Here is a 27,099-nt window from a genome sequence, read left to right on the forward strand (position 1 = left end):
ACAGAATACATAAGACAAGCATAAAAATTAAATTATTTATTTCATACCACATTTCAAATTCAAATGATACAAATTCAAACATGAGCTGTTATCAGTCAAATAAAAAGCCCACCAAGGCCAACACTACTTATAGACATAAAGACTGAGTAAAAAACAAAACGAAACCCACCCAAACACAAAATTTGAGTACAGAACTTAAGGTGAAGGACATCACACATAACAACAGGAGGGAGGCAGACAGAAGTTGTGTTCCTGACAGACTCCCCTCACTCCCTTTCTTTTCCCTTGTGAAAGCTGTTACCAGGAATCCTACCAGCAGGGATAAGAGGCTGCGGCTGCCCTGGGTGAATGTACTCAGTAGTAGTAACAGAGGCCATTGAACCTCTGCAGCCTAATTCTACAGACCTATCATAAGCAAAGGGAGCTTGAGCCTGGGAGTGAGGAACACAGGAATGCAGGGCCCAGTTTCCAGCTGAACGTGAGACAGGCAGCCTTGTGAGATGGTCCTGGGGATCCTGGTTCTAGTCACTCCCTGGTGTAACCCCCACCCCCTTCCTTGGGTGTGGCCGGGAACTAGTGACTTGCATCTAGTAAACAGAATATAGCAAAAGTGATGAGATGTCACTTTCAAGACTAAAATTATAAAAGACGATGACTTATGACTTGCTGGCACTTCCCTCTGGCTTTTCTCACTTGCTTTCTTTGATGAGGAAAGCCGTGAGAAACTAAGACTGTTAGTCCAACAGCCTGTGGGGAACCAACTCCTGCCGAGGAGGAGACTGAGCTGAGAAGCAGGTCCTCCCCGGGTCACACCTGGACTGCAGCCTGTGACAGACCCTGCGCTGGCGGGAGGACCTGGTTCAGCCACGCCGAGGTTCCAGACCCACAGAGACTATGCAGGAATACATAGGTCTTGTTTTAAGGGGTTGGGTTTTGGGGTAATATGTCATACGGAGATAGAAAACAAATACACCTGGGTAAACAATAATGTGCTTAGTGAAAAAAACTGTTAGTTGCTCAGTCATGTCTGACTTTGTGACCCCATGGAATACAGCCTACCAGGCTCTGTCCATGGAATTCTCCCAAGTAAGAATACTGGAGTGGGTAGCCGTTCCCTTCTACAGGGGATCTACCCGACCCCGACGCAGGGATCAAACGCGGGTCTCCTGCATTGCAGGCAGATTTTTTACTATCTGAACCACCAGGGAAATGGCTAAGTTTTGGGGTAATCTATCATATGGTGATAGAAAACAAATACATCTGAGTAAACAATAATGTGCTTAAAGAGATAATAAATTCATTTGTATTAATTCTGAAACAGCATTTACAACTTATATAAAATCAACTGTCAACTGAGTTTATCTCAACTTCAAGAAAGAAAATCAAAATTTTACAATTTGAAGCAAAAGAGTTTAGTGTTCCATACACATGCAATTTCTCTAAGGGTTCCAGCTAACCACAATTCCCTGAAATTGCCATCAAATCTGAAAGTCACACTCCATAAAATTGCTAAGCAGGTTTTTAAAAATAACAGAAAACAAAATATTGTTTGTCTTCTTGATTAAATCTACTTTGCCATAAAACTCAATTTGTACAGTTAATTTTCAAGTTTAAAAGTGAGCTTTCCCGTTTATAGGAAATGTCCAGAAGCAGCAAATCCACAGTGACAGGAAATGGATTACTGACCACCGGTGCCAGGCAAGAAAATGGGGAATGACTACTAGTAGGTTCAAGGGGGTTCTTTTTGGGGTGATGAAAATGTTCTGGAAAGGATAGTAGTGATAGTTACACAACCTTGTGAATGTACTGAAACACCACTAAACTGTATACTTTACAATGATGAATTTTATGATTTCTGAATTATATCTCAATTAAAATAACTGTTTAAAGCTCTTATGGATTAAAGTTAACATTTCCATTCTAAACATCTCCCCAAATAGCTAGATTCCATTCCCAGACATGCATATGGAATGGTGTTTCTTAGTGACAACAGCCTGCCACCATAGCTTAGACTTCACTACATGTTCTGGGTTTGTTTGTTTTTTATGCACTGCATCCTCTAGAAAAATTACTAGCAAAAGCCTCCATCAGTAAATGTGTACATTTTTTTCTTAACTGTGTTTTTGCTCATTTACAAATGTTAGATTCCTATTTTAAAAACTTAAGACAATTTTTACCTCATTTCATAATACTTGATTAGCACCCCTCTTGCTATGAACTATAAGAAAAATAATCAAAAATGTGCAAATCTTTTCAAAGATTCCATATCAGCATTACATGATTTATTTAAACGTCATTCCCAGACACACATGGGGTGGCACATGCTCCCTGTTACTACATAGTAACACACAGCCACACCCTGTAGGAGTCTTCATACGACATACGGCCTAGTAGTTTCAATCAAAGCATGATCTTTCAACCAGAACAGGGGGCAGAAGAAAACATTTACATTTATACATGATCATAAGGAACATGAGACAGATGAACTGAAACACAACATCTCCGAACAACATGACTGACAGAACAAATTTCCCTTATTTCACTAGTTTTTAAACAATATCTGTAAACTTGAATACCAACTCTGGCAGATTTAGCAGTCTTAGATCTCGGAGTTTCCATCCTAAACAGCCTCCAAGGTACGGTGAAGATGAGAGCGGCCTCCTCTGCGCGGCCCGGCCGCTCAGCCGAGGGTCTGAAGAGGCGGCCTCCTCTCGCTGGCGCCCCTCCTCAAATACTTCGGTAGTCAGAGCCCCGGGCTACAATGGCAGCAGCTTCCCACTCCACAGTGAAGAAGGAGACAGTTCCAAAAAACCCAAATATCACCATGACCAGGAGTTGCCAATGAAGGAGAAGGTAGTTACTGTAGAAAAATGCCACAGCTGCGCAAATGGACTAAGAATAAAGAAGACAAGACAGATCATGAAACGTGCACAGGTGACCCAGCCAACTCCACAACGAACCCCACCACTCTGACCCAAGGCTTCTTGTCACTGTTCCCTGCTCCTTCTGCATCTAGAGGGCACCTCCTTAGTTGGCAGCTCACAGACACACACCACCAAGTCCCGCTGAGAGCTGGGAATAATCAAGTAAGCTATAGCCTGTTATTTAAAACAGTATTTTGTTAAAAAAAAACACAAAACAAACTGGAGTGATAAAATCACGTGCATGCACAGTGAGAAACACACTTGTTATCTGCAAACACCTTGAATTGTGGTACCTACGGAAAGAAGTCTGAGCCATAGAGGCTGGAATATATACGAGTGATGGGACAAAAAAGACCACACTACTTATTGCCTCCTCATTCTGATCACAAATCCTTTTAAAGGATCTCCTGGACTTTCATTTAAGAAACATTAAGAAAATGAAGTTATAGCACTTAAAAAAGACCCACCTTTTAACACAGTCTAGAGAAGAATTTACCTGCACAAATTTAAAGACGGCAAAAGCTGGGGCGCTGTCTTCAGAATAGAGAAAACCTAAAATACTAAGCAGCTGGGTATTGAAGCAGCTGTCTCCAAGACCCAACAGGAAGCTGCAGAAGATGGCAATTTCTTTGCTGATTAAAATAAAATTGAGAGTGAGCATTAATAATATTTGTTAGAGTTGTTTAAAACGTAACAGCAACTCACCCACAAAAACATTTTACTCTCCAATTTAAACAAGTTTATGAAACAAGAATGAATAAACACTGGAATTTACAAAGTAAGAACTTATGCTCAAATGCTGTCACCTTCACAGTCTAGCAAACTCTAGTCTATTAACTATCAGGGAAGCAAACACTGTCTGGAATAGGGCTGCCTTTGGCTTGTGGATCCAGACATAAATGCCTACATGACAATGAATTTGAGAGCTGAGTGCAGTAAAATGACACCTGCAAAACTCCCGTAAACACTGCAAAAGGACTGGGCAGCTGACCCAGCAGACAGATCACCACTCGCTCCTCACTCCTCGCTCCATCTGAAGCCTGAACTTCTAGAGATTTCAATGCTCAAAAGGCAGAGATAAAAAACTCAAATCAGACACTTACATGACCCTTCACAGATCAAGAAAAAGATTCAGTGGGGAGAAAGGTTAAAACCAACAATCACAAAAATAACTTCAGATTCTCTATGGATTTCTATTCAAACTCATTCTGGCTCCATGAACACATGACAGATGACCTTATAACAGACTCACAGAAAAGGACTAACCGCTGCATTCTAAACTCCAAGCCCCCCTTTACCCCCTGCCTTCCTTAATTACTAGATGAAGGGCAGTCACTGTACCTGGGTTTGATGTAAGCGCCGCTGTCAGTGCCTTCAACAGGGGCAATGGGGGCGTCCCCAGGCAGGTTGAGGAATATTAAATAAAAAGCTATAAAATGTACCAGGATGCCCAACAGCACAACTGGATTCCTACCAAAACGATTATTCTTGCTCAGCAGTCCAAAGAGGCTTCCACCTATAAAATCAATGAACAAACAAAAAAATCCAAGGCCAAGTTAATATATCAAAAATTTATTTTTGAAAAAATGGACAATAGTGAATTTAATAAAATAAGAAAGCATAAATATACAAAATAAGAAATAACTGTTGAAACAAAGGAAAGTATAAAAATCAGGACAGACTTCTAGGTAAGATGGAGTAACAGGAACTGAATTTACCCCCAGTCTAAAAAAAAAAAGAAAAAAAAAAACAAAAATATGACACAGAGAGACAGGAAACAAATGAGGTGAGGCCCACACCTGCCCCAGCTGACTGAGAGGCGGTGGGCTTCGGAGAGCGGGAGGGCGGCAGCACAGGGGGAGGAGGGGGCCAGACCGGGAAGTGGGGGAGAAGGGGAGGAAAGGCAGGAGGAAGCCCACAGCCTCCCTGAGTTGAGGAGACAAGAGCTCAGGGTCTGGGGAGACCAAGGTGCTCAAACCAAGGCATGAGTTTCCAAGACAGGGCATCAGAAAGGAGAGCTGATCAGCACAGGATGTGAGTAGCAGAGATCAGAAAGAACTTTCCAAGAGGATTAGTGGCATTAGTGCCCTACCCTGGGCAGGGAAGAGTACCTGGTCCCACCAGCCAGACCGGAAATATTATTCACTGGGTATTCAGGAAAGGGTCTTCCCTTGGGGGAGAGAGATAATTAGCCCTCCTCTGAGCACTACTCTGGTTCCATCCAATACACTTTAAAAGCAAGACTCAAAAAGTCACACTGTTTCCAAGTAAATGAACTGCATCCAAGAACAAAGCTCAAGAACATGAACAGGAATGTAAAAGTCATCCCACGCCCAACAAGGTAAAGTTCACAATGGCTAGTATCCACATTACCAGGCATGCAAAGAAACAGGAAAATAGGACCTGTCATGAGACAAATCGGTCAAACACAGAGTTATCACCTGACCCAGCGATTTCAGTCCTAGGTTTACATACAACATAAGATCACACAAAAACTATACAGAAATGTTCACAGCAGCATTATTCATAATGGGCAAAAAGTGAAAACAACCCAAATGTCCATGACATGATGAATGGATGAATAAAAATGTGGTAGATCCATATGACTAAATATCATTTGGTAATAAAGAGGAATGAAGTAAAAAAGAAAAAAGAAATGAAGTAGTGATACATGCTACACCATGAAAAAACCCTGAAAACACTGTATTAAGTAAAAAGTCAGAAACAACAGAAAAATACATCTTGTATAATTCCATCCACATGAGATGTCCGGAATAGACAAATCTATAGAGAAAGTAGATTAGCAGTTGCCTGGAGAAAGGCAATGAAAATGTTCTAAAATTAATTATAGGGAACAAAAAAATATACCAACCCCCCCTTTCTCCACAGTGCTTATCACTTTGACATTTTAAGTTCTGGATATTTTTTATTGCCTGTGTTCTTCCCCAAGAATATAAGCTCCATGTTTTGTTCATACGACGGATGCACAGAAAGTCTCTGGGAAGCTCCTCACACGTTACACAGCGTCCACTACTGCACGAACGGCCGGATCACTGCTGCAGAAGGAGTAACTGGTGGTATGATCAAAGCAGAGGTGTGGTCTCAGCCTGTCCTCTTCTCCCCGCCTTCTGGTACAGAGCTCCTGAAACCCTAGGAATTTCCTCAGTGAAAGCAGTGTCTCTAGTTACCTTAACTAACCCCTTCCAGCCACACCTGAGTTAATGCTGATCCCTGAGGGACTGTGGGGGTGGCTCTAGTCAAGATGGAGGCTGGCTGCCAGAAGGACCCAGTCTTGATTAGAAAGCTGGAATGTCCAGTCCCACCCCCCACCTCAGGGGAGGGGAGAGGGGCTAGAGATTGAGTCCACTGCCATGATTTAATCCACCAGGATGAGATCTGCATAAAAATCCCCACACAACAGGTTTGGGAGACCGTCCCCTGATGAATGCATCACGTGTCAGGAGGGCCCCACATCCTACACTCCAAGCGGACGGAAGTTCCCACACCAGGGGTCCTTCTGGGCTTTGCAAGTACCTCTTCATCTGGCTGTTCATCTGCGTCCTTTATTAATAAACTTTAACAGTAAGAACAGCACTTCCCAGGGGTGTTGTAGGAACCCTTGAATGTATAGCCAAGCTGAACAGAAGTGAAGGTGGCCTGGGGACTTGGGACTTGGACTGGCATCTGAAGTGAGGTTGGCCTTGCAGGACTGTACCCTTGAACCTGTGTGGTCTGATGCTAACTCTAGGAGTCAGTGTCAGAACTGAACTGTACTGCTGGACAGACAACTGGTGTCAGAGGTCCAGAGAACAAGAAATTCAGGGATTCTAATACACCTTCTCTAAGTATTTTAAGAGGAAAATTTGGGAAACATAAAGCAAAAATCTTTATGTTTTCTTACTTATGGCTTTGTCTTGAATTACTTGGCAAAAGTTTTATAATTTAGTTTTAGAACAGCGATAATAAAAGAAAAACCAGACATACCCATGTGGATAAAAATAAGCAAAGAAATAGAAATCCAAGGACAGAGAAGTGAAATATACTTAAAATTTCCATTATATCTGTAACAAACTGATTTAATGCAAAAAAATTTTTTAAACCAACCTAAAATTTCTCCAATGCCGATGAAAATGCCAGAAAGTCCAATGAGGCTTTTCTCTTCTGTTCCAAATTTATTTATAGCGCCAATACAGGTTCCATATACACCAGAGAAGAAAGTCAATTCCAGACCTTTAGAAAAGAGTCAGATTTAAACTACAGTTGTCCTTCAGTATCTGCCATGGGTACCAAAATCCAAATACTCAAGTCCTATAATCAGCTCTCTGTATTCAAGTCTCTACATCCTTAGAGTAAACCAACTGTGGATCACAAAGCACTGGATTTTGTATTGAAAAAACACACAGTCTCCCTTTCCTGGTTTTTTCTTCATGTCCAGTAGTATTTGAGCATGTATAAAACAAAATTCACTCAGACTGAAATGTTACTCCTCTAGCAGAGCGTAATTTTAAGTGATACAACTGATGGAAAGGAATTAGCCACAAGATGGCAATTGTCGCATATTTCAGATAAGAACGTACAACTCAAATAAGCAAAGACAGCCTTACGTTAAAACAGTCACTCTGCACAGAAAGGGGATGGACAGAGGACATAATTAACATAAACTTGTAACAGGGAAACTAAAGTGCTCACTATCCTTATTAATAGCTTTCCAAGGGAACAGGAACATATGGTTGCAAGACTAATACCTACTATCTACTTTTGCTTAAAGGAAAAAGTTTTAATTAAATGTTTTCCCAGGAAAAGAAATTTTAAAAATTTGGGTAAAAAATTAGAGCGAATCAGTAGAAGACCTGATTCCTTAATGTCACAAAACCTTACCTGAATTTTGAAGATGTTTAATATTCTATTTGACCTAAAAATAAGATGTTTCTACCTATACCTATGAGGCACACAGAGTTGAACCTTGAACAAATCGAGTTTGAACTGTGCAGGTCCCTGCAGTACTACAGGATCCACAGCTGGCTGACTGTGCAGACCAGGAAGCACAGATACAAAGGGCTGACTAAAGTCACACAAAGATTTCTGATCACAGGGGAGGTCAGCACACCTAATCCATCCCTTCACTGTTCAAGGGTCAACTGTAAAGGCAAAAGTAATAATTGACATATTAGAGCAATTTCTGACAAGGAAACAGATTTCCTTAAGACCTAAGCCTATTCCACCTATTACCACATCACATTATCACTGGAAGACAGAGAATTCAGCCTGTTTTATCGGAAATTATCTTAATTCATGCCCAAGCTGCACAGATTTCCTCATGGTTATTGTCTGCAGTGCTCCACGTTGTTCTGAGATCACTGCTGGAGACAAATCGAGCCTCCCGCTTTTCACGGAACTTGGGCTGGCCCTGGGATTTGTTTTCACCAACACGGGAAGGGGTCACAGAACTGCTGAGACATGGAGAGCGAGGAGATCCAGCTTGCATTAGACCCCTCCAGCCGTGCAAATGAAACTACCTTGGAAGTTTCAGCCCCAGCTATACTATGACAGCAGCCACAGGAGACCCCGACTGAGACCATCAGAAAACCCATTTCGCTGAGACAGGTCAATGTGCAGAACCGTGAGAAAGTAACACAGTTGTTGTCAACATTTACTGTCATTACGCAGTCACAGAAAACCAACACTATAATTAATTCTGTTACCTGTATAAGCAGTTGTAACGCTAAGAAGGAGCATCTCCTTAGTGACACATAACTTCAGAGACTTTTCTGTAAAAAAAAAAAAGAAAGAAAAAAAAATTTAGGAGTACTTAACTAGATTTTAATCAACTGAACAAAAATTCTAAAATATTCATTCAACCAATTCATTATTACTTGCTGTCAATAATGCCAGTAAACAGACACACTGGGACACAGGTTAATGATTCAGATTAAAATGCTTAACATATGAACGAAACCTGTCCTGTAAATAAAATGTTGATTTCAACTGTTTAAATATATTCCGGAGTTGTGTTTTCTCTAACACCTTCTCCAGCTCTCATGAAAACAAATAAAACGGAGAAAAGAAACAGAACCAAACAACTGACTATTCCAACAGACTTGATTAAAGGTTAGGGAGTCAACAGTTGGCAAAGTGCTAACTTCCCCCAAGCAACTGTCCCAGGGCAGCTTTAAGGCTGGACTCAAGATCAGAATCAGCCCAGAGCTTTTTGACCACCCCAAGCTGGGATACCACCACTTCCTGAGATTCTTAGTCTCTGGATCTGAGGACTGAAACCTTAGTTCTGCCCATTTGTTTCTGATCCCTTTAATTTTTAATTTTTGTTGTTTAACTTAGTTGAAATCTACAGTGGAAAATGCATTTCTAAAAGTTGCACATTTTAACTGTCTTTGAACCTGCTCACATTTCATAATTTAAGGCCGCGTATCTAGGATCCTAAACTAATGGCAGATTGAGACTTCAGCTCCTACTCAGTGAATGACTAGGAAACTCACATTGGTCACAGACACTCTGTCCTGAATTTCTCCATATACAAAAGAGGATAGCTTTTTTCCTGAATTTCACTAAAATAAAGTGAGACTAAAATCAGTAAGATATTTTCACCAATCATATTCATATACTTCCAGAAAAAAAATACATGATTAATAAAGGTTAAAACAACATTTTTAATTAGAAAAATCATATTAGCAAAGCACATTTGCTTTTGAGTAATCAGAAGATTTAGCTAACAAAAGGAAATTTTAAAACATAACCTAAAAACAAAAATAATCTAGTATGATCCTATATGATGAATTCATGTCCTCATACATTTGTCCAAACCTATAGAATGTACACCATAGCCTCCAGCTAATAAATAAATTAAAAAAAAATAAAATAAAACGTACACCACCAAGAGGGAACCCTAATGTAAACAACAGACTCTAGGCAAAGATGATGAGCCACTGTACATTCATCAGTTGTTAACAAAAGTACCACAGTGATGGGGGGGGCAACGATCACGGGGAAGGTTATGCATGGGTGAGGGCAGGACATATATGGGAAATCTCTGTATACTGCCAATTTTTCTGTGAACCCAGAACTTCTAAAAAAAAAAAAAAAAAAAAAAAACCAAAAACCTAATATAATTTATTTAAGGAAATCGACAAACTCATCCTAAAATTCATATGCAAATTCAAGGGACTGATAATAGCCAAAATAATCTTGAAAAAGAACAAAGATGAAGACTCAAAATTTACAATAATCAACACAGCATGGTACTGGCATAAGAACAGGCATGTTGAGAAATAAACTCCTACATTCACAGTCAACTGTTTTCAACAAGGGTGCCAACGCAATTCAAAGGGAGAAAAAATAGTATTTCCAGAAAATGGTGCTAGAATGACTGATCTCGTGCAAATGAATGAAGCTGGATTCCTACATCACAACATCCATAACACTTGACTCAAAATGGATCACAGAACAAAATGTAAAAGCTAAAACTGTAAAACTCTTACAAAAAAATTCAGGAATAAATCTTTGTGACTTGGAGTCTTCCTAGGACACCAAAAGCACACACAACAGAAGATAAAGTAGATAAATCAGGCTTCATCAAAAATTTAAAAATTCTATGCTTCAAAAGATACCAAGAAAATGAGAAAAATCAACCTACAGAATGGAAGAAAATATTTGTAAATTATATATAAGGGACTTTCATCTAGAATATATAAAGACCTCTTACAATTTAATAATAAAAACACAAGGAATTCCCTGGCAGTTCACTGGTTAGGACTCAGCACTTTCACCGCTGAGGGCTGGGGTTCAATCCCAGGGTCAGGGAACAAGTCATATGGTGAGGCCAAAATAATATTAATAACAATAATACAAATAAACCAATTAAAAAATGAGCAAAAGACCTGAGCAGAAATTTCTCCAAAGTAGAGATGCAATGCCTATAAGCATATGAAAATATGCTCAACATCTTAGATATTGGGGAAATGCAAATCAAAGCCACAAAAAACCACTTTATACCTACTGGGATAGCGTTAGTCACTCAGTCGTGTCCAACTTTTGTGACCCTGGGGACTATAACCCAACAGGCTCCTCTGTCCATGGAATTCTCCAGGCAAGAATATTGGAGTGGGTTGCCATTTCCTTCTCCAGGTGATCTTCTTGACCCAGGGATCGAAGCCAGGTTGCCCACATTGCAGGCAGATTCTTTATCGTCTGAACCATCAGGGGCTAATAGGATAGCTATAATCAAAAAGATAACTCTAGAAAGTGGAGAAATTGGAACCTTCGTACATTGCTGGTGGGAATGTAAAACGGTACAGCCACTTTGAAAAACAACCTGGTAGTTCCTAAAAGATTTAACATAGAGATACCACAGAGCCCAGCAAGCCCACTACTCCTGGGTATACATCCAAGAAACCTGAAAACAAATGTCCACACAAAAACTTATGCTAAAACAAACAAACAAACAAAAAAAAACGTATGCTAAGAATCCCATCACAGAAGACCACAAGTCCTGTGATTCCATTTATACAAAATGTCCACTATCAGCAAATCTGTAGATAGAAAGTAGATTACTGGATAACTAGGGCTGGGGTTGGGGTTGGGAGAGGAAATGGAAAGTGATTACTAATGGGAAGAAAACGGAACTCACTGCTGATGGTTGTAAAGATTCTTTTGGGGGTGATAATTAGGTTCTAAATTTTTTTTTTTTAATTTTGGCCACATGTGTACTGAATCCTAACCACTAGACCAGGTAACTACCTGAATAGGTTCTAAAATTGATTGTAGTGATATCTGCACAACTCTCTGAATATACTAAAAACCACTGAATTATATAAGTCGGTGAGCTGTATACTATGTGAATTACATCTCAATAAAGTTATTCTATTAAAGAAAATAACCATAATCTAACATCTTAATGAGTCTCCTCCCAGGCTTTACGCTTTTTAAAATTTAAAAAGAAATTTCACTACTTATTCTGTTTTACAATTTATTTTCATATAACAAAGCAAACATTTTATAACATTTGTAGTAATCACTTTAATGGCTACAGTAATCTATTGGATAGCTGCTTTGTAGTTGAATATTTAAAGTATTTCTATTTCTCACTAATATAAATAGTAACTAAATCTTGGGAAAAATTCTTAATTATTTCCTGAGGATAATCCTATTAGTGGAATTGTTGGAGTAAAGGGATAAATATTTTTAAGGCTTTTGATTCTTACTGATAAATCAATCTTCAGAAAGTAATACAAGGACTATATTTTTAACAATGTGGTCTTATGCATTTAAGTACCTATAGCCTATATACTGAGAATTATTTATGTTCAGAAATTTAATAGAAAACTTAATTTGCATTTCTTATAGTTTTTAATAACTTTCCTTTGTTTATAACTTTTTTCTACTGGAGTATTTATGCCTTTCTTCAGTTCAGTTGCTCAATTGTGTCTGACTCTTTGTGACCCTATGGACTGCAGCACATCAGGCTTCCCTGTCCATCACCAACTCCCAGAGCTTGCTCAAACTCAAGTCCATCAAGTCAGTGATGCCATCCAACCATCTCATCCTCTGTCACCCCCTTCTCCTGCCTTCAATCTTTCCCAGCATCAGGGTCTTTTCCAATGAGTCAGTTCTTTGCATGATGTGGCCAAAGTATCGGAGTTTCACCTTCAGCATCAGTCCTTCCAGTGAATATTCAGGACTGATTTCCATTAAGACTGACTGGTTGGATCTCCTTGCAATCCAAGGGACTCTCAAGAGTCTTCTCTCCAACACCACAGTTCTAATGCATTCCTTTCTTATTGGTTCATAACCCTTTATCATATACTGTAAATATTGTCCCTGCCATTTTAATTTCATTTGGTTGTGAGAGATTGAAATTTTATATTTTAGGTAAAAAAGAGCATACTTTTCCCTTACTGTTTGATAGACCTGTGAAAGGCTTTCCTCTACCAAATTAATTTCTTACAGTTACTAGTATGGTTTCATTTTTACATCTAATCTACATGGAATTTTAGTATAAGATGGGAAGTATGAGTTCACACTTTCCCATGTAGCCAGCTGTCTGGCCTTGCTTTTAAGACTCTTTTACAGTATTCCACATTCCTTTATGAACACAGACCTGGGTCTAGCTTCAGTTCCAGTGCTGTCTGTATTCCAGTGTTTTCAAATGAATTCATAATAGGTTTTGATATTTACTAGGGACAGTTCTTTTAAAAAATTCTGTTAGCTATTGACAGATATTTATTCTTCCAGAGGAACCTCTTATCAGGACCAAAAAAATAAATTTAAAAATCCTCATTGAAATTTTCTAGAATTGCATTAATATATACATTGAGCTGAGGAACTTAAGTGCCTTTAAATAAGCAAGAATCCCTTCTGCCCAATACCTACTACAGCATCAACTAAAGGAATATCATGATTAAATAATAAATGAAACACTGGCTCACAAGCAAACTAAAGCCTGGACATTCTTTTCCCTTTCTCTTTTGCCTTCAGCTTCATTGCCACCTCCTAACTTCCCATTGCTTCCCAAATGTCAGGAACCATTGCCTAAATTTAAATTTTCTTGCCCTATAGCACTTATATGCCTTATCTTTTTTAGCTGCTGCCTTCTTTCTCCTCATTCAAACCTGACAGCCCAATATCCTATTACTACCAAACCCTACACTATGTAACCAACCAGCTCCGTGATAAAAAGCTTGAGGCCCTCACTGCGTTAGTGTCTCCTTTTACAGAGAAGTTGAGGCAAAGCTGGTACAACTATCTAGAAAGTACATCCTGAATCTGGTTAATATTAAGAGACACCCAGAGGGGGGTTCAGAGCATAGAGGTTGCATCAAGTCTCACTGAAGCTGGATGAACCAGCCCATATGCCTGAAGGTCATCACCCTCCCTTTGCCTGACTTCATGTTCACCAAAAAAGCCAACATGTCTTTCTAGGCCTCTCATAACAAGAAGGAAATTCCTTGTTTGACCTTGAGTAAATAATTTTGCCAAGCCTCAGTTTTCTTTTCTATAAAATGGAGATAATGATACATATGTATTATATGATACTCACAGATTTGTCATGAGAATGAAATAAAACACATCAAGAGGTTTAGCAAGGAAGAACCCTCAACAGATGAGGGTGATTGGTCTTACACGTTACTGGGTCACCCGAGCCTGTGCTCTGTTCTAAGGAGTGACAAGCAATGTCTGAAGAAATGGTCTGTGTCCTCACTTCCTCCTATAAACTCCTAAACCTCTGCCTCCTCCTCCTCGGGCCTCCCTCACACACGCACTCAGGTAGGGCACTGCATTATTCTCCATCCCTCACAGGCCTGTTAGAGATACTTATTGAGAAGACTAGCGGGTTTCAGAGCAGCACACCTAGAAACGTGAAAATACTGGGGTGCTGTCAATGCAAAGCTACCAGAGAAAGGGGGAAAGTTGTTCCTGAACAGTTCCTGCACTTCAGATACAGAGAATACTTACTAAACGCATCTACTGCCTTTGTCATGTTGTTCTGGGGAGACCTGAAAAGATAAAAAGAAAAAAGTTTTTCCCCAGAAAACTGAAAAAGAGAACAAACAAAAAAACCATCACATTCTCATTTAAGTCTGTAAAAGCTCTGCTCTCTGTGTGGTCTGGTAAACACTTCAGTGGCCTCAATGCGCCCTGCTCCAAGGTGTCCTTGCTTCAGACACTGTGGGTAAAGTGCTCCTTGGGTGGCTCTTTACTAACCACACAACGTGATTCTCTCACATTAAATTTATGGCACAGAGTCATGCATGTCTTTCTCAGAAATGGTACTTCTCTGCACGCTCTACAGCCTGTCAAGAAAAGCCCAAGCACCGCAATGAAAAGCCCCAGCCACAACCAGAGAAAGCCCGCAAGCTGCACAAAGACCCAGCGCAGACAAAAAAAAGGAAAAACATTTTAAAAGGAAAGAAAGAAACAATACTTCAGGCAGGACAAAAATCTCCTCTACCCTGCTGTTTCTAAACTGTAAAAGCAAATCATGAGGGCTCAATTTTTCCACCACTCCAACTACGTAAAAAATTACTCTGTGGTTCTTCAGTGTTAAAAGCAACACCATCATCGGCTATGTGGGTTTGGGTGCAGTATCACCAACTGGTTAAAAACGTGGGCTTCGAGGCGGAGTCTTACTTTGCCACTTATTAGTTGTGTGGTTTCAGACAAGTGACTCCACTTCTCTTTCCCTTTCTCATTTGTAAAACAGGGACACTATCACTTACCCGTGAGAAGGAAAAGAGATACAGTGGCTTAAGGGTAAGTGTCTGCAGGTTGTGGTAAGAAAGTCTGTAAGAAATCACACTTCTTATCCTATCAGCCAAGTCTACTCCTAGATCTTGAAAAGATATCATTTACAAACAAACAAACCTAAGAAAAAACCTAAAGGAGATCAGTTGACTTAAATTACTGACACAAAAAAGGTAATATGTTTTAACCAATAGGAAAACATTCTCCCCCACCATAAAAACTCATGCCTGAGGGAGGCTCAAGAGGGAGGGGACAAATGTATACCTATGGCCGATTCATGCTGATGTATGACAGAAACCAACACAACTATAGTTGTAAAGGATAGTTGTAAAGCAACTATCCTTCAATTAAAATTAAATTAAAAAAACACACACACACACACACACACCTCATGCCATCCCTGGAAGCAAATACTCTGTAGTCTCCATTTAATGACAGCACCCTCACCTTGTATTTGGATAAGATTGGGGGGTGGTGGTGGTGTTTTAGCCATTCAGTCGTGTCCAACTCTTTGTGACCCCGTGGACTGTAGCCTGCCAGGCTCCTCTGTGATTTCTCAGGCAAGAACACTGGAGCAGGTTGCCATTGCCTTCTCCAGGGGATCATCCCTACCAAGGGATTGAACCTGCTCCTCCTGCTTGGCATGTGGCTTCATTACCACAGAGCCACCAGGGTGGATATACCATTTCACACTCCAGGCCCCAAATTAAGTAGGAACTGATTTGTACGCTATAGGCTATTATTAAAATATAATCAACTCAGCTAGTACTCAGCTATAAATCATTCAAAGTGGACTCCACTTTACGGAATCCTTTAAAATCAGATCCTACGTATTTCCTCAGTGCCTTCTGATCACACCAAGAATAAAATCCAAACTCCCGCCATATCCTTATGTAATCATCTCTCTGTCTGCTGCGGGTACTACTACTTGCACTGTGCACATCCCGCGGGCCGCCAGCAGACACCACACTCCCTTCCACACCTGGCCTTTGTTGCAATAGATATCAGCTGATCTTCACACCTTCTCACCACCCAGCTGTCTGCAAGCTCCCCCCTCTCACTGTCTGATAGAACTCATTCTGTTGTTTTCTTAACATGCATGGTGACTACCAGCCCCTCTCCAATTAAGTTGCATAAGAAGAGGGGCTTCTCTGTCTCGCTCATTACTTCTTCCCCACCCTTTGGAAGACGGCTGGCGCATGCATGGTGCTTTTTATAAAATAAAGACATAGAAGTTTCAAGACTGGGAAGACAATTCAGGAGAAGAGAAAGATCTACAAGACGGAGCAGAACCACTCAGCACTGCACCTTATGACAGTTACATGATTCCTTGTCTAGCAGCGAAGTTCCCTGAACACAGGGATGGATTGTATTTGTCTTCACAGCCCCTAACATTTGCTGAATGAATGTTTAGTTTTTGTTAAGTTTGTGTCATTCATGTTTGGAGACCTCTTCTCCAATATCCATTGGTTTATGCTTTTAAAAATATGTGAGATATATATGTATGTATACTCAAATAAACACCTCTCTTTTGCTTGGAACAGTGCAAATTCTGAATGCTTAATGATCCTGTGACTGGAGAATTTTAGGCCCTTTTGGGGCTTTAAAAAGGCAGCACAGAAAGTTCAATGCAAAATTTTTAACAACAGATAAAATTCTAGGAGACAAGCTTCATAATTTATCAATTCACATAGCACAAGAGTGGTAAAGACTTCTTATTCCCCTTTCTTCAAATCTAGATGATGACCTGCAGAGAAATCACCTGCAAGGTTTTAGATAGTTTTACTTACAACTTAAAACAGGCCCCTGCTTTCAGTGGCAGGGCCTGGGAAAGGGGCAGAAGGCGCCATGTCTGGCCTTGAAGGTGGCAAGCAGCAGCTGCTGAAGCAGCCCAAGAACCAGGCCGAGGGGATGGATGAGGAAGATAAGACATTCAAACAGAAACAGAAAGAAGAGGTCTTGGGGAATGGCCCCCTGGCTACAAGCGGAATTAAGAAATCTGTTAAAAAGCAAGCTGTTCCTTGTGCCTGAGGAAATAAAGGCCCTTAATTCCATTCCTTTTTAAACTTCTGGATTTCCAGCCATGACATCTGTTGCCACCCATAGCTAGAATGAAGTGCTGTTTTAGAGCCTGCTGTACATTTAAAAATAAACTTTTGTAAAAAAAAAATAATAATAACATGGGACTTCCCTGGTGGTCCAGTAGCTAAGACTCTATGCCCTCAACGCAGAGGGCCTGGTCAGGAACTACATCCCACATGTCACAACTAAAGAACTCACATGCCGCAACTACAAAACCCTGCATGCCGCAGCTAAGAGCTCACACACTGCAACTAAGACCCAGCACAGCCAAATACATAAGAAATATGCTCAAGGTTATTCACAATATTTAGAAAAACAGGACTTTGTACTCATTTCCCTGCAGGGATTATGTCAGTGCAAACTACCATCACAGGTTAGTGCAAAATCCAGAGCATGGGGGTAACTACGGTTCATCTATGATGACTGTTGGTGGCCTTGCCACTTACTTGTACCACATGATAGGAAAATTTTAAGCCTGGATGCGAGAAAGTGACTGAGGACTATTTTCTACTTAACTTTATGAGCCCATATCCTCACACGTTAAAACACAGAAAATGTCTGCTGAACTGAAGGAGGAAATTGAGGCCTAGAGAAAGTCAGGGGAACATTGCTACTGTCCAGGGTCACGCAGGAAGTGACGTGGGATGAGACTAAAATCCCTCCACAACCCTTTTAGCTACCTCCCCCACCTCTGTCTATCTTCCTTTCCCTTCTTCCTCCCTGACAGCTCCTCTTTATCTTCTTTCTCTGCTTATTTGCTTTAAAATTTTCCCCTCACGTCTGCCCAATACTGGATATCAGTTAGGGCTATAACAGGTTTGTAATTTCTAGACTGTATCTATTCAAAATATAGTTTAAAATAGAAAGGAACATTTCCAACTTCTTACTCATTGATGTCCAAGTCCTGGTCATCAGAAGATTCATCTTCTCCCAGGACATTTTCAGAATCTGGTTTCCGAATGAGAAAGAAAAGTACTGTCCCCACAAGGCTAATCACCGTTAGGGCAATAAACACTGTTCTTCGGTCACTCTCTAGGGAGAAAAAAGAAGATGAAAGTAGATAGCACTAGCCACACAATTCCAGAGTCAGTATCATGTTCGGTATTTTGTTTATAACTATTCACATACATTATTACTAATTTTACTTTACTGCATCAGTAAAATCCTAAGACAAAGAGATAAATAGGATACATCTACCTCTGTCTTTCAGTTAGAGAAATACTAATAAGCCAAGAGAAAAACAGCATAAGAACTTAATCATATTCTTTTAATCAGAGTATAGACAAAACAACTGAATTAAAAACTCTTTTGACAACTGATTAGTCTACCCACACATACACAACCTTCTCCCACACTTTGAGATGCTACTTGAAGTGCAGTCATAAGCTGTAAATCCTAGCATAATAATATAATCCAAGGGAAGATATTAAAAGCAAAACTCTGAGAGGACTTAGAGTACCAACATTCACTAGAACAATCTGAACCAAGCATACTGGGAATTTTCATGGAACTGCTATTTTGCTTTGAACATATCTGAATAAAGCACAGTGAATAAAACAAACCTGATATCTGAGTTTTCCCTTGCCAAGCAAAATATATGTAGAGATTTCCAAAGAACAAGCTGGGGGAAGAAAAGGAAGGAGAGGATGTTGGGAAGTTATTTTCATATTTATGGGCTTTAAAATAATTTTTCCATTCCTTGTTTAAAAAAAGAGAGAGAGAGAGGCCTAAAGAAGTTATCTACCTGCCCTAAGTCATTTAAAAGTATCGACTTCACTCTTTTTCTGAAAAACTCAACTGACCCAGAGGGAACTTAGTCTCCTTCCACATGACAGCAACCTGATTCAGAATCGGCCTCCAAAGACCTGACTCACTGAAACATGTGATTTATTGGAGTCTGGAAATGACACCCAGGAAACAAGTTTACTCTACCTCTAAAATTCTGTATTTTAAAGAATTGGTGAAAAGATCAATGATTTAGTTAACTGCATCTAATCAAATACTTTATTTAGCAGTTTCCTAGGGAAAAAATCAGGCTTCCCTGATGGCTCAGTGGTAAAGAATCCACCTGCCAATGCAGGAGACGCAGATTTGATCCCTGGGTTGGGAAGATCCCTGGAGAAGGAAACGGTAACCCACTCCTTTGTTGTATTCTTGCCTGGGAAATCCCAGTGACAGAGGAGACTGGCAGGGCTACAGTCCTTGGGGTCACAAGAGTCAGACAGGATTGAGCGACTAAACAGCAACAGGGAAGAAATCATTCACTTACACTCCAGTTGCTTAATATACAACCCCTTAAAACAATATTCATATTTGTTAAGCCTTCAGTTCAGTTTAGTTGCTCAGTCATGTCCAACTCTTTGCAACCCCATGGACTGCAGCATGCCAGGCTTCCCTGTCCATCACCAACTCCTGGAGCTTACTCAAACTCATGTCCATCGAGTCAGTGATGCCATCCAAACCATCTCATCCTCTGTTGTCCCCTTCTCCTCCCACCTTCCATCTTTCCCAGCATCAGGGTCTTTTCCAGTGAGTCAGTTCACTGCATCAGGTGGCCAAAGTATTAGAGTTTCAGCTTCAGTATCAGTCCTTCCAATGAATATTCAGGACTGATTTCCTTTAGGATGGACTGGTTGGATCTCCTCGCATGCAGTCCAAGGGACTCTCAAGAGTCTTTTCCAACACAATTCAAAAACATCAATTCTTTGGCACTCAGCTTTCTTTACAGTTCAACTCTCACATTCATACATGACTACTGGAAAAACCATAGCTTTGACTAGATGAACCTTTGTTGGCAAAGTAACGTCTCTGCTTTTTAATATGCTGTCTAGGTTGGTCATAGCTTTTTTTCCAAGGAGCGTCTTTTTATTTCATGGCTGCAGTCACCATCTGCAGTGATTTTGGAGACCAAGAAAATAAAGTTTCTGATTCCACTGTTTCCCCATCTATTTGCCATGCAGTGATGGGACCGGATGCCATGATCTTAGTTTTCGAATGTTGAGTTTTAAGCCAACTTTTTCATTCTCCTCTTTCACTTTCATTAAGACACTCTTCAGTTCTTCTTCACTTTCTGCCATAAAGGTGGTGTCATCTGCATATCTGAGGTTATTGATATTTCTCCCGGCAATCTTGATTCTAGCTTGTGCTTCATCCAGTCCAGGATTTCTCTGCATATAAGTTAAATAGCAGGGTGACAGTATGCAGCCTTGACATACTCCTTTCCCGATTTGGAACCAGTCTGTTGTTCCATGTCCAGTTCTAACTGTTGCTTCTTGACCTACATACAGATTTCTCAGGAGGCAGGTCAGGTGGTCTGGTATTCCCATCTCATTAAGAATTTTCCCCAGTTTGTTGTGATCCACACAAAGGCTTTGGCATAGTCAATAAAGCAGAAATAGGTGTTTTTCTGGTACTCTCTTGCTTTTTTGATGATCCAACAGATGCTGGCAATTTGATCTCTGGTTCCTCTGCCTTTTCTAAATCCAGCTTGAACATCTGGAAGTTCATGGTTCACATACTGTTGAAGCCTGGCTTGGAGAATTTTGAGCATTACTTTGCTACTGTGTGAAATAGGTGCTGGTAATGCTTCCTAAGGTCCACTTGACTTTGCATTCCAGGATATCTGACTCTAGGTGAGTGATCACACCATCGTGGTTATCTGGGTCATGAAGATCTTTTTTGTATTGTCCTTCTGTTTATTCTTGCCACCTCTTCTTAATATTTTCTGCTTCTGTTAGGTCCATACCATTTATGTCCTTTATTGTGCCCATCTCTGCATGAAATGTTCCCTTGGCATCTCTAATTTTCTAGTCTTTCCCATTCTATTGTTTTCTTCTATTTCTTTGCACTGATCACTGAGGAAGGCTTTCTTATCTCTCCTTGGTAGTCTCTGGAACTCTGCATTCAAATGGCTATATCTTTCCTTTTCTCCTTTGCCTTTAGCTTCTCTTCTTTTCTCAGCTATTTGTAAGGCCTCCTCAGACAACCATTTTACCTTTTTGCATTTCTTTTTTTGCTAAGCCTTACCAAAGCCAAAATTTTAGGCATTTAGGATATGAGGGTAAATCCTCAGGACAGATTCCATGACAGAATGCCTGTTGTTGCTTTTTACTGAGGAAATATATAACATACTGTATCCTTCAGTGTCCATAGAGTTAGTCTATGAAAATTTAATTGTTAACAGCTGTCAAGTAGCATAACTGGGTGGGAAGGACATGGCCTTTGGAATCCACATGATTGGATAAGTTACTTAACTTTTAGTTAAGCTTTTGTTATCTAATCTGTAGAATGGAGATAATACCTTCTTATCACAGGAGATTGTAACTATTATTGAGATTAAAGAGCCCAGTAGTACCTAAGGTATGTATGAAGTATGCATGCCTATCAAGTCATTTCAGTCCTATCTGACTCTGTGACCCTATGGACCATAGCCTGCCAGGTTCCCCTGTTCACTGGTATTCTCCAAGCAAGAATACTGGAGTGGGTGTCATACCTTGCTCCACAGGATCAAACCCAATCTGCATTGGCAGGCAGGTTCTTTACCAGTGAGCCACCTAAGTATAGCAGATGCTACATACATTATGGCTAATATTTTCCATTTGCTAATCATAAATTTTAAGGAGGTAGATCCATGCATCTTTAAATAATCCCATAAAATTTTAAATCTCTATGACATTTACCTAGGAACTTAACTCACGTAAAAAGAAGATCTGAGTTCTCAACACAATCGGGATCTAAAAAATGGTCTGACCAAAAAAAAAAAAAAAAAATTATAGGAAAGATGGAACCATAAGAATTATTACCTAAATTGTAAGAGTGCCCAGAAAATTCCACTGTTTCTCCCAATAGTGTGCTCGTCTGAATTTATTGTCAGGCAGTTTCCTTGTGCTGTCCAAAGTACTAAAATTCAAATCAAAAGTTTATCAAGGGAATGAAAGCATTTAGCTTTATATATTAAACATATAAACAATACTCTTAGACTCAGAAAATAGAGAGAAATCAAAATGCTTACCAGCAGCTGCAATTCCAATGAAAACAGAGGCTGTGTAGAAGGACCACGGGAAAGGCTGGATAAAAACGGCAATGTACATGCTAAAATATAACAGGTCAACGTATTACAGTCAAACAATACCTGAAACAGAAGGTCAATTATGCCTTCTAGGAATCAATTCTGAGGGATCTCTTCTTTCAAAATTCAAGCTGTAAAGGGCTTTTCCAGTGTTGGAAAAAAGAGGACAAGTGTCATTTCTTAACTTACTATTTCAAATTTGTGAACTCAGTCACTGAATAAAGATTTGCCTTTAAAGACTGGCCTTCACCAAACAGCTCAGCACACAGTGGGACTACAGTTCTGTAGCCCAGAAGAAATTTAATTACCGTTAATCTACTTGATACAAAATAAGATTTTTACCTGAGTTCTTTTCAAGCCTACAGAAAGAGGTTTTTGGATATTGTATATATTAGTGGCAAAAGGAAAGCAAACATACACAAATCCCATCACTTTAAAACAATAGTATTGCTAATTATCAAGTAGAGAGCCAAACCTCTAAAATACTACCTATAATCTATTCCAACCAAGTCAGGAAGTTCAAAGCACAAGTTTACTATGTGCTTGAAAGAAGCTGAAGGCATTCTAATTAAATGAAGGAAAACCAGATTACTTACCTGTAAAATAAACCACTAGCAAACATAGACAGTTGAGGTCCTACAATGGCAACCACTGATGGTGTAATCAAATTTGAAGCAGAGAACACTCCATAAATAATTGCCATGCTGCACACATAACATACAAAAGGGAAAAAAACAAAACTCTTGAAACACCGTCTCAAAGCTAAGCTCAATTTTTCTCAAACCTAATTAGAGTCTACAGTTTTGGGTTTTTCTTTTTTTTTTGCAATAACCACTCATATTCTTTAGTCAGAATTTATAACTACATCCTTATGCTGATGTCACATAAAACTTTAATGTCACATTAAAGTTTTCACTTGTTCAAAATACTGAAGTCTTGGCAATTGAGACGAGTCAGTCTGCCTTAGACAATATGATTTTTAATTTATCAGTGAATTATTATAGCAGCTAACACAACCCCATGAAGAACATATTATTTTTTATGGAAAAGAGAAGTGAAATACAGAGGGGTCAAGAAATGTCAAAAGTGCAGCTGGACAGCTAGTCAATGGTGGAACCAGAATCTCATCCCTGGGAATCTGACTCTAGAGGTCCTCATTAACCAGTCTGCCCTACAGATTTAGCTGACAACTCCTGGCAGTGGCATGAAATCTCACTGCTATAAATAATCATGTAACTATAACTTGCTTAAACCAGAATCTATTTAACTTAACGTAATGGTTCACTTGAGAAACCTATATGCAGGTCAGGAGGCAACAGTTAGAACTGGACATGGAACAACAGACTGGTTCCAAATAGGAAAAGGAGTATGTCAAGGCTGTATATTGTCACCCTGCTTATTTAACTCATATGCAGAGTATATCATGAGAAACGCTGGGCTGGAAGAAGCACAAACTGGAATCAAGATTGCCGGGAGAAATATCAATAACCTCAGATATGCAGATGACACCACACTTATGGCAGAAAGTGAAGAATTAAAGAGCCTCTTGATCAAAGTGAAAGAGGAGAGTGAAAAAGTTGGCTTAAAGCTCAACAATCAGAAAACTAAGATCATGGCATCCAGTCCCATCACTTCATGGGAAATAGATGGGGAAAGAGTGGAAACAGTGGCTAACTTTATTTTTGGGGGCTCCAAAATCACTGCAGATGGTGACTGCAGTCATGAAATTAAAAGACGCTTACTCCTTGGAAGGAAAGTTATGACCAACCTAGACAGCACATTAAAAAGCAGACACATTACTTTGCCAACAAAGGTCCGTCTAGTCAAGGCTATGGTTTTTCCAGTGGTCATGTTGGATGTGAGAGTTGGACTGTGAAGAAAGCTGAGCACCGAAGAATTGATGCTTTTGAACTGTGGTGTTGGAGAAGACTCTTGAGAGTCCCTTGGACTGCATGCAAGGAGATCCAACCAGTCCATCCTAAAGGAAATCAGTCCTGAATATTCATTGGAAGGACTGATGCTGAAGCTGAAACTCCAATACTTTGGCCACCTGACGCGGAGAGCTGACTCATTGGAAAAGACTCTGATGCTGGGAGGGATTGGGGGCAGGAGGAGAAGGGGACAACAGATGATGAGATGGCTGGATGGCATCACCGACTTGAAGGTCATGAGTTCAAGTAAACTGGGGAGTTGGTGATGGACAGGGAGGCCTGGCATGCTGCGATTCACGGGGTCGCAAAGAGTCGGACACGACTGAGCGACTGAACTGAACTGAACTGAATGTTCACTTGAACATTATTCAGCTACTGCAGACCTGGTCCCAGTATATATGTAGCCAAGTGTGACTAAGACCATTTCAAAAGTTTATAAGCCACTATTTATAAATCCAAAGTAAATTATTCTTTGGCTTTTATGAATTTCTCAAATACCAATGGTTCTTTCACCTGTTCTTTACAATATATATGAAGAAAATACATTAGTAAAAATTGTGATGTTATTATTGCTGCTGCTAAGTCACTTCAGTTGTGTCCGACTCTGTGCGACCCCATAGGCGGCGGCCCACCAGGCTCCCCCATCCCTGGGATTCTCCAGGCAAGAACACTGGAGTGGGTTACCATTTCCTTCTCCGATGCATGAAAGTGAAAAGTGAAAGGGAAGATGCTCAGTCGTGTCCAACTCTTATCGACTCCATGGACTACAGCCTACCAGGCTCCTCCGTCCATGGGATTTTCCAGGCAAGAGTACTGGAGTGGGGTGCCACTGCCTTCTCCAGATGTTATTATTAGTCACTTAGAAAAATGGGCATTAACATTCTTTTACTCTCAAGTATTATACATAAGGTCAGGTTTAGGTTAGATAACAAAGAACCAAATAAGAAGAGTTGGGGAGAGTGGGAGAGGCAGCTGACCACAATCTAACATTTAACCACAGAAATATTTCTTAAGAAATCTGTTTGTGTTTATATACATGTATGAGTTACATTCCCAACTTCAATCACAATGTACTAGTGACCTACGAAGAGCTTTTCACTTCATTTTCTCCACCTGTAAAATTGCCACTAAACACCTTAACAGAAATCTAAAAGCTCCTGATGACAGTATATTAATAATTATGAAATTAGAAAAACAGGAAGACCAACAAATATTTCAAGAGTCTTATAAAACATCCTCTGTTTAGGATTGGGAAGATGTAATTATGACAATACCTGAGTGCTTATTAAATGCCAGCCACTGTGCTAAGCGCTTTACACACATTAACCTGAGCAAGGAAACTGAGCACATAGAAGCAATTTCCTAAGATACCACAGCAATTAAGTATTGAATCTTGTATTTCAAACTCAGTGTTTAATTCTACTTGAAACCCAAACTCATCACCTTTATCACATTATGTTCCCCTAAACAGTCTAGATACAGAGAAGAAAAAACAATCCAATCACAGTATCTTATGTTGTCTGTGACTGAGGAAGTTTAAGCAATTTCTAGAATACACAAAGTAGAACCAATCACACAGTACAATACCTGGTATATCCACTGCCGTGAAAATCTGTACTATTTAAGCTCCTGATGACAGTTTGCTGTGTGGAAAATAAAACTAATCAATGAAAACGTTTTGTAATCTCCCCTTCCCCCCCAGAAAATCTGTCTCCAAGTAGTGAGAATAAAGTAAAAATTCAAGATGCTGGATACAGAAATCCCAACAGGAGAGAAGAGAAAGGACTACAGAATGGAAGGCAAACCAAGGGCGGGCAGGTCAGGTGGGGAGGGCTGAAGACCATCTGTAACTAGGCTCTATGTTTATTCCCTTAACTGTCCAAGTACTAATATAGTCCTTAATACAGATAACAAATAAGTCAACATATAAACCCCAAATCAAATGAGAGAAAGAAACGACCCCACTAAGAGATGTCTGACACATGAAATCAAATCTTACCATGGAAAACGAGGAAGTGTTAAGTGACAAAATAAAAGGTGCAACTTAAGCGTACTATTAGACATAACGTTATCAATTTTGGAATGCATTATGACAAGGACTGCAAAGGAGGGAGAACAAAGTCCAACTCACCGCTACATTTCCACAAGTTTGAAAGGCGGTGAAGATAAACATAAAGGCAATTCCTAAAATAATGATGTTGAAAAGCTTTTTAGATTCCGGGGACATTTTGGCTCAACTCTGCTGGAGGTCAGCAGTAGCCCAGGGCAGTCAGACAGCTCTCCTCCAGGCGAACCCACTGCAATCCTGGAAGAAGAAATGAGATGGTGAGAGGAGGCAGATCCAGGAGCAGGGCAGCCAAGCTGTCAACTTCCAGGTCTTGGAGTAGAATCCGGGGCTTAGGGTGAAGTTCTCCCCACAGGCTTAGGTAGGACCTTCCTAACACACGATTCGAGTAGGGAAGGACCCAACACCCTGAGAAGAGCAAAGAACGTTGCTGCCCCCAACTTGAGGAGCCAAGAGAGAATCAGGAGTCAAGGGCGAGATGCAGCAGCCGGTAAGGCCCCGCCGCCTTGCCCTGACTCACCTCAGGTCAGGCGACCCGGTCACCTGACCGCAGCCGAGGCGCCGGCCGCTGGGCTCACTGGGAATTGTAGTCCAGGGCGGCCGGGGAAGCGCAAGCTCGCGGCTAGGGCTCCAGCATCCGCTCGGAGGGAGCAGGGCGGACCTCGAGGGCTCTGGGAAGGCGGGGGCTAAAAAGCGGAACCCAGCGAAGGAGCCAGGAATTGAGGAAGGAGGCCTGGAGGCCGCGAAGCTGGTCTGAGGAGACGGAAACACAGA

General features: G+C 40.4%; 1 protein-coding gene across 2 annotated transcripts; it reads right to left on the reverse strand.

The window, feature by feature from the left end:
* Nucleotides 1-15: 15 nt before the first annotated feature.
* MFSD11 (major facilitator superfamily domain containing 11) lies at nucleotides 16-26,987 on the reverse strand. 2 transcript variants are annotated; one of them, XM_043905410.1, is made up of 14 exons: nucleotides 26,846-26,987; nucleotides 26,392-26,565; nucleotides 25,848-25,903; nucleotides 22,926-23,033; nucleotides 22,273-22,352; nucleotides 22,064-22,160; nucleotides 18,824-18,882; nucleotides 18,149-18,293; nucleotides 14,391-14,431; nucleotides 8,627-8,692; nucleotides 7,029-7,154; nucleotides 4,266-4,440; nucleotides 3,421-3,556; nucleotides 16-2,892 (listed from the first exon to the last, which is right to left on the reverse strand). In XM_043905410.1, the coding sequence occupies exons 2-14, from the start codon at nucleotides 26,485-26,487 to the stop codon at nucleotides 2,728-2,730; spliced, it is 1,350 nt and encodes a 449-aa protein (XP_043761345.1). In that variant the 5' UTR covers nucleotides 26,488-26,565; nucleotides 26,846-26,987; the 3' UTR covers nucleotides 16-2,727. The 2 variants fall into 2 exon arrangements, with proteins under 2 accessions (XP_043761345.1, XP_043761344.1); XM_043905409.1 differs by lacking the exon at nucleotides 26,846-26,987 and having other exon boundaries at nucleotides 26,392-26,839.
* Nucleotides 26,988-27,099: the final 112 nt, after the last annotated feature.

Source organism: Cervus elaphus, chromosome 5 (genome assembly GCF_910594005.1).
Source record: "Cervus elaphus chromosome 5, mCerEla1.1, whole genome shotgun sequence".
NCBI lineage: Eukaryota > Metazoa > Chordata > Mammalia > Artiodactyla > Cervidae > Cervus > Cervus elaphus.